The sequence below is a fragment of the Gracilinanus agilis genome, unplaced genomic scaffold, assembly GCF_016433145.1.
Source record: "Gracilinanus agilis isolate LMUSP501 unplaced genomic scaffold, AgileGrace unplaced_scaffold54891, whole genome shotgun sequence".
Taxonomy (NCBI): domain Eukaryota; kingdom Metazoa; phylum Chordata; class Mammalia; order Didelphimorphia; family Didelphidae; genus Gracilinanus; species Gracilinanus agilis.
Window position 1 is genome coordinate 1 of NW_025390122.1, and position 7,989 is coordinate 7,989.

The 7,989-nt window shown below is 62.0% G+C and overlaps 1 protein-coding gene across 1 annotated transcript; it reads left to right on the forward strand.

The window, feature by feature from the left end:
* Positions 1-265: 265 nt before the first annotated feature.
* On the forward strand, positions 266-7,921 carry LOC123255973 (myelin regulatory factor; the record flags this gene model as incomplete). Its single annotated transcript, XM_044684679.1, has 12 exons — positions 266-557; positions 828-951; positions 1,940-2,135; positions 2,587-2,663; positions 4,042-4,152; positions 4,242-4,332; positions 5,812-6,012; positions 6,253-6,361; positions 7,009-7,118; positions 7,394-7,554; positions 7,633-7,705; positions 7,814-7,921. Coding segments are annotated over 12 exons (1,653 nt in total), but the record flags the coding sequence as incomplete, so codon positions are not given.
* Positions 7,922-7,989: the final 68 nt, after the last annotated feature.

A 7,989-nucleotide genomic window follows, 5' to 3' on the forward strand; every position in this document is an offset into this window, starting at 1 on the left:
AAGGAGAGGAGGAAAGGAAAGGTAGGAAGGAAGGGAGGAAGGGAGGGAGGGAGAGAGAAAGAGGTGAGGGAAGGAGGGAGCCTTGGTGTGAGTAAATGGGAGGTAATTCAGCTGGTAATATTGAGGAAGGAGGGGGTCCTGGTCACAGGCAAAAGTCTGGAGGTGGGGGAACAAGGGGGTAGAATACTTTTAGCATTTAGCAGGGTGGCATGATGGGGAATAGTGTATGAATTGGGCATACTGGGGGGCTCCTCATGCCGGGGAGGTGCCCACCCCCAGCAGCTCAGGGTTCCGGCTTCCTGCCAGGCTCCCCGCACACCCCTCCAAGAAGAGGAAACATTCCGAGTCACCCCCCAACACCCTCAACGCCCAGATGCTTAACGGGATGATAAAGCAGGAGCCAGGTACGGTGGCATCCCTGCCCCTCCATCCTGCCAGAGCCCCTACACCGCCCTGGCATCAGCAAGGTCCCCTCTCGCCAGGACCGGGATCCCTTCCCCTCAGCATTGCCAGAGTCCAGACACCGCCCTGGCATCCTCAGGGGGCGCCTTCCCCAGGTATGTGGCCTCTCCTCCCCAGCACCGTCTGGGTCCCCCAGGGGTACCCGTTGGAGATGGGGTGGGATGGGGGAAAGGCAGAGATGCCCACTGGCACTGCCATTTGGGGTGGGCAGAGGCAGATCCTCCTGGCTTCCAAAGAGGGGCATCTCCAGGTGGGAGGACGGGCTCTGCGTGCCCAGCTGGTGGGGGGATAGGCCAGATCCCCAGACTGGGCGGGGCTGGGGCTGGGGCTGGAGCAGGCCTGAGCCAGAGCACCCCCCCTCCCAGGCCTCATGCAGGACAACGAAAGCCTGAATGGGTCTTACCTGGACCCCAATTACCAGTCCATTAAGTGGCAGCCGCACCAGCAGAACAAGTGGGCCACGCTCTATGACGCCAATTACAAGGAGCTGTGAGTGCCCGGGGCCTGGGGGGGGCCGATTCAGGATGGGGAGGGGGCCAGCCCAGAGGGCCAGCAGGGGACGACGAGGAGGACAAGGAGGACGAGGAGGAGGCAGGTGTTTGGGACAGAGATCAGCTCGCTCCTCTCCCAGGAAACTGAGGCCCGGGGAGTGAAGGGGCAGGAACAGGATTCGAACCCAGTGCCTCTGGCTCTCACATCACAGGGGCCCACTGCCTCTTGGCTCCTAGCGGGCTCTGCTCTCTCTACCCCCTGCCCGCCCCTGACCTTGTCCCTCTGACCAGCCCTGAGCTACTGGCCACCCCCATAGCCCAGGCCAGTCACGGACCATTCTCTGGATGCTTGGGGGGGGGGGCAGGGAGGAGGAGGAGGAGGAGGAGCCAACAAGTGGAGACTCTCCAGAGCCCAGGAGCCCCCCCCCCAGCTGCCCCTTCCTCCTCCCAGGAACGCCCCACGGTCCCTTAGCCAGAGGCCCCGGCCTGGGGAGGGGGAGGCCCCGGCCTAGGGAGGGGGAGGCCCTGGACGCTCAGCCTTTCTCTCCTTGCCATCCCTCCTGTATGTGGTTACTCCCCTCTCTACCGCCATCCAGCCTTGTTCGACAGAAGGGGAAACTGAGTCCTGAGCTGAGGCTAGGCGCCTTGGTCTAAGCACGCAGTATTCAGGGCTGGAAGGGAGGCGGGGGGTCATCTAGTGTCACCCCCTTCCTTTTATGGGGAGGGCGGCAGGGTCCAAGTTCAGGGACTTGTCCAGGACCCCGCAGCATGGAGAGCAAAGCCTGGAGGTTCAGATGTGGCTAGCTGGGTGACCTTGGATAAGTCACTTGGCCCCCCTGCCCAGCCCCTGCCGCTCTTCCGCCTTGGCACCCAGACAGACTCCGAGGCGAGGTCTAACGGGGGGAGAGTGCCGGGAAAGGCCCCTGGAGGAGGGAGGCCTCCCTGGTGTGAAGGAAGCCTCAGCGCCCCCCGCCGTCTCCCCCCAGACCTATGCTCACGTACCGGGTGGACGCCGACAAGGGCTTCAACTTCTCGGTGGGCGACGACGCCTTCGTGTGCCAGAAGAAGAACCACTTCCAGGTGACGGTGTACATCGGCATGCTGGGGGAGCCCAAGTACGTCAAGACCCCCGAAGGGCTGAAGCCCCTGGACTGCTTCTACCTGAAGCTGCACGGCGTCAAGGCAGGTCGGGGGCTTCGGCCGGGCCGGGGGGCCCTCCTCGGGGCCAGAGCCGGTGCGAGAGCCCGCTGTGAGGCTGGCGGGGCCCTTGGCACGCGATGCCCTGCAATGCTCCGCAGCCTCGGGGGTCCGGGGGGGCCCCGCCGCAAGAGGAGGAAACCCAGAAAACGTTATTGTGGTCGGTGGCCCAGGCCGCCCTCGGCCTTCTCTTTGCTGCTTCTTCTTCTTCTTCTTCACCATCTTAACCTTTGTTTGTGGGTCTGTATTTCTGCTGGGCGACCCGCTTAGGACTCCTGGTTAGTTTATTTAAACGCGCCGTCCCGTTGCCTCTCATTGTATTTTGTAAAAGAAGGATAAACTTTGAAAACTCGAGGGAGGGGGCGGCAGAGGCAGGTGTGGACAGCAGCCCCTCGCAGCCTCCCTCCTCCAAGCCTCGGCCTCTCTCTCCCCCCAGCTAGAGGCCTTGAATCAGTCCATCAACATCGAGCAGTCCCAGTCTGACCGGAGCAAGCGGCCCTTCAACCCCGTGACGTGAGTGCCGGCCCCCGAGGAGGGGAGAGGCTGGGGGGCAGAGCTAGACGGCAGAGACCCCCCCCAAGGTGGAAGCCCCGCCACCCCCAAGCAGAAATGCTCTCCGTGGCGTCGTCCTCACCAGGGTCTCACACCTGTACTGATGAGGAGGGCAATCAAGGCGGCTGGGGGGCTCGGTGGAATTTAGGAAGTGACACCGGGAGGTCCTGGGTTCCAGGCTGGCCTCCTTTGCTTTTTAGCTCTGTGTGACCCTGGCCAAGTCTCTTAACCCCCATGGCCTACCCTTTACCGCTTTTCTGCCTTGGAACCAATACTTGGTATTAATTCTAAGACGGTAAAGGCTTAAAAATAAAAAAGATACCAGTTATTACGCAGCTGTTCCCAGACTTTTTTGGCCTACCTCCCCCTTTCCAGAAAAAGTATTCCTTAGCCCCCCGGAAATTAATTTTTTTAATTTTAATAGCAATTAATAGGAAAGATAAAGGCAGCTGTGGCCGTCACCACCCCCCTGGATCGCTGCAGCACCCACCAGGGGGCGGTGATGGCGCCCACTTGGGGAATCACTGCTATCCGGTCATGAAAATAAATGAGTTTATCATGGCGGGTGGGCGCTCCTTTTGGACAGCTCCAGTGGTTAGGGAATGCCCCGTATGTAGGCCGAAATGGATCTTCCCTCAGTCTCTGGGGCCAAACAAAACCCTTCAGACCCCGGACGGTCCTCTCCCAGGCTTGTTAAGGAATTTTGTCATTATTTCTAATGAGATTTTACTACCATTACAGAGAAATGCTTGTGCTTTTTGCGCTCTGATACTTTATTGAAACTATTGTTTTAGAGAGCGTTTTTGCTGATTCTCTGGAGTTTTCTAGGCGAACCATTATGTCAGCAAACCAGCTCACTTTGGCCTCCCCTTTGCCTTTAATCTTTTTCTCTGATCTTAATATTGATTATTGAAAACAATTGAATATTGATAATCAATAACGTGTTCTTTCACCCTTTTTTTTAAACCTCACTTCCCAATTAGAATCAATAGCGTCTATTGACTCCAAGGCAGAAGAGGGGTAAAGGCTAGGCCATGGGGGTGAAGGGACTTGCCCAGGGTCACACAGCTAAGAAATGTCTGCAGTTTCCCACATTCCTCGATGGGAAAAAAGTCCAAACCCGTCCCCCTCAGTCTGTCAACCCTTCGTCCACGGCCCCCTGCAATCCGAATAAGGACTTGTCTTCTGAGTACTTGGAGTCAGCGATGGTCCAGCCCCCAGCTCATGCCCTGGCCTCATCTGGACAGTGTCCCGGGGAGCAGGGGAGGGGGAGCCCCTGGCCGGCCGCTGTGTCCCTCCTCCCCAGGTCCCCAGCCCCTGAGCTGCCCTCTGTCCGCAGGGTCACGCTGCCTCCAGAGCAGGTCACCAAGGTGACCGTGGGACGCCTGCACTTCAGCGAGACCACTGCCAATAACATGCGCAAGAAAGGCAAGCCCAACCCGGACCAGAGGTGAGCCCGGCCGGGCCGCAGGAGCAGGGACAGCCGGGATGGGGCTGGGCCTGAACAACGCTAACTCGTTCCCTTGGTCCGGACCTCAGGTACTTCATGCTGGTGGTGGCACTGCAGGCTCATGCCCAGAACCAGACGTACACGCTGGCAGCCCAGATCTCAGAGCGCATCATAGTCAGGGTAAGAGAAGCCCCGCCTGCCACGTGGGAGGGGGGAAGCCCACCTTTCCCCACCCTGTAGGCCCACCCACTTCCCTTTGGGGGCTCCTGGGGTTGGGTGCAGAACTACAGAACCTTGAAACAGGGATATAGCTGGGAAGGGCCTCAGAACATGGAATGTTAGAGCGAGAAAGGACAAGAACATGGAATGTCAGAGCAAGAAAGAACAAGAACATGAAATGNGAAGGACAGAACATGGAATGTCAGAGCTAAGAAGGACAGAACATGGAATGTCAGAGCCAAGACAGGTCTTAGATCATATCGTCCAAATGCCTCTTTTTACAAAGGTGAACTCTGAGACTGGGAGAAGCTTCTTCCTTAACTCTCTGGAGACCAGATTGGAGCTTTTGTGGAGGAAATGTCCTTTCCGTAAAGGAAGGCAGGATATCTCCTGGATGGATGAGATTCTAGAACAGATGCTTTTCATCCCATTACTCCAAAGCCAGACCCTGTTTGTCTGGACTGGCCCAAGCCCCAGCATTCCACTCTCTGCAGCCCAGACCTCCACTTAAAGCCGGGGCTAGCCTGGGGCTGGCATTCGTGCAAGGTCTGGCAGGCTTCTGAGGCAGGCAGGGCTGCCTCCTGCTTATCTCTCCTGAGCCCAGCTGTGCTGTGCTGGCCCTTTGCAGACGCTCGTCCACCCTCCAGGGGCCCTGCACGGCGGGCAGCTGTCCCACAGCGCCCTGGAAACGGCCCTCACCTCTCCCTCCTCCCTCTGGCTCCCGGCCCTCAGATTGCCTCCCTTCCTCCCTCCCTCGCCTCAGGCCCCTGTTTCTGGGGCTCCGTGAGTTTGCTCACAGGAATCAGGCCGTGGGTCAGCAAACATCTCCTAGGCATTGTGCCTCGAACTCTGCTCCGGGCTGGGGAGATAAAGACGAACCCCCCAAACAGCCCTGACTCCCGGCAGCTCATGTTCTGAGGAACGGGATGAGCCTGGGAACTGGAGGGAGGGGAGAAGATGAAGGTTGTGGTGGGAGAGAGTCACTGAATTCACATGGGGGAGACAACATGGGATCCCCAAGAATCATCCATCAGAGGAGGGGGCCCGGGACAGAGCCTCGGGGACCCCCGTTAGGTAGGGCTGGCCCAGGGAAGGAACAGTCAGATGTGCCCAGAAGAGGACCGCCAGGGAGGGGAGAGTGTGCGGAGTAAGAGAAGGGGAGGACAGGAGCCGGCCGGGGAGACGATGCTCCGGGGGGGGGATGAGAGCTGGAAGGGCAGGAGGGCTGCAGAGGGGGGCAGGTGGCTTGGAGAGGGGTAAGATGGGAGGGAGGAGGTGAGGGCGGCCCCTCTGCAAGGGAAGAAGGGACAAGATGGGGCGTCGAGGACGTGCGGAGAGGCCGGCCTTGGGAAGGAGACGGCTCGCCCCAGGGGCAGACGCCGAGGAAAAGCGGGAGGTGGAAGGAGAGGAGCGTCCCCTCAGCCCGCCTCTGCCCCCCAGGCCTCGAACCCTGGCCAGTTTGAGAGTGACAGCGACGTCCTGTGGCAGCGGGCCCAGCTGCCCGACACCGTCTTCCACCACGGCCGTGTGGGCATCAACACGGACCGGCCCGACGAGGCTCTGGTCGTCCACGGCAACGTGAAGGTCATGGGCTCCCTCATGCACCCCTCGGACCTGCGGGCCAAGGAGCACGTGCAGGAGGTGAGGCCCCGGGGTGGCGGGGCTCCTCCGGGGGGGGCTGGGCAGGGGACCCCACAGATGGGGATTCGGGGCTGCTCGCCGCCTGTCCCACGGCCCCTCAGACCTGAGCCACCCTGCGACGCCGAGGCCTGGCGGCCAGCGGTCGGGGCACCCATGTCTCTGGCTCTGCGTCCAGGCAGACCAGAGAGCTGTGGGTTCGGGGGGAGTCCAGGGCCTCCGCTCTGTGTTCCCCGACTCCAGGTAGATACCACGGAACAGCTAAAGAGGATTTCCCGGATGCGGCTCGTCCACTACAGCTACAAGCCCGAGTTTGCAGCCAGCGTGGGCATCGAGGCCTCTCCTGAGACAGGTGTGCAGCTGGGGAGGGGGCCCCGGGGTACCGAGGAAGGCGCCTGGGACCGGGGTCCTGGGACCCCAGCTTTCCACTCAGCCCCCGTGTGACCTTGGGCAAGTCCTCTAGAAGTCTCTGTTTGCCCGTCTGTCAAATGGGGCTTTTGCAGCCTGAGCCGTGTGGTCCTGTGTGACCTCGGACAGAGCGTCTCCTTGTGCCTCAGTTTACCTATCTGTGCACCGGCCTCTGAGGACACCTTTCGGCTCAAGTGGTCCTGTGGTCAGGGCCTCGGTGGCCGGAGGCCTCACCAGGATTGTCCGGTGAGATCCTGTGAACGGGATCTAAGCGTAGCAGATTGTCCGCTGCGCCAGGCACAGCACCAGGCACAGTGCTGGGCACAGCACCGGGCACAGCCCCGGGCACACACCGGGCACACACCCGGCACAATGATGGGCACAGCCCCGGGCACACACCGGGCACAATGATGGGCACGGCACCAGGCACAGTGCTGGGCACAGCACTGGGCACACACCGGGTACACACCGGGCACAATGATGGGCACGGCACCAGGCACAGCCCCAGGCACAGCGCTGGGCACACACTGGGCACAGCCCCGGGCACACTGGGCACGGGGCCCCTCACAGCCTGGGGTTCTCCCTGCACAGGCGTCATTGCTCAGGAGGTGAAGGAGATCCTCCCCGAGGCCGTGAAGGACACCGGAGACGTGGTCTTTGCCAACGGGAAGACCATCGAGAACTTCCTGGTCGTGAACAAGGTGAGCAGGTGCCCGGGCTGGGGGGCACCAAGGGGGCACCGGGGCGGGGCGTCCCCAGGGAGGGGGGACCTCGGACGTGGCGCTTGGAGCGTCGGCGCCGGAGGAGCCCCCGGAGACGACGAGGCGCTTTAGGAGGGCCGGCCGGGAGGTTTGACCCCTTTTGCGCATGAGAAGACGGAGGCCGGGGCTCGGGGGGGCCGCAGAGGTTGGCAGAGCCGGGGCGGGGGGGCTGTGCCCCCGGCAGGCGCTCAGGGGTCAGCGGGGTGTCCGGGCAGGAGCGGATCTTCATGGAGAATGTGGGGGCCGTGAAGGAGCTGTGCAAGCTCACCGACAACCTGGAGACCCGCATCGACGAGCTCGAGCGCTGGAGCCACAAGCTGGCCAAGCTCCGCCGGCTGGACAGCATGAAGTCCACGGGCAGCTCCGGGGCCTTCAGGTCGGGCCTGTGAGGTTTGGGCCGGGCGGGGGGCCGGGCCGGCTGTCCTCGCTCCTGACTCGGCCCCTCTCCTTGCAGCCAAGCGGGCAGCCAGTTCAGCCGGGCCGGGAGCGTCCCCCACAAGAAGCGGCCCCCCAAGGCGGCCAGCAAGGTGAAGGGCCGGGCGGGGGGCATTGGGGGCCCTCTGTCCCCCGCGGGGTCTGCTCCCCCGGGCCGCCCCCCTGAACCCCGGCTCGCTCATCTCTCCGTCTCCCCCCAGTCGCCCTCGGCCGTCCCGGACCAGGCCTGCATGAGCCAGCGCTTCCTGCAAGGGACCATCATCGCCCTGGTGGTGGTCATGGCGTTCAGGTGGTGGGCCTGGACGTGGGTGTGGGGGGGCTCCAGGAGGCTGGGGCTGGGCCCCACCCCGACCTCCTGTCCCAGACTGAGGAGCGG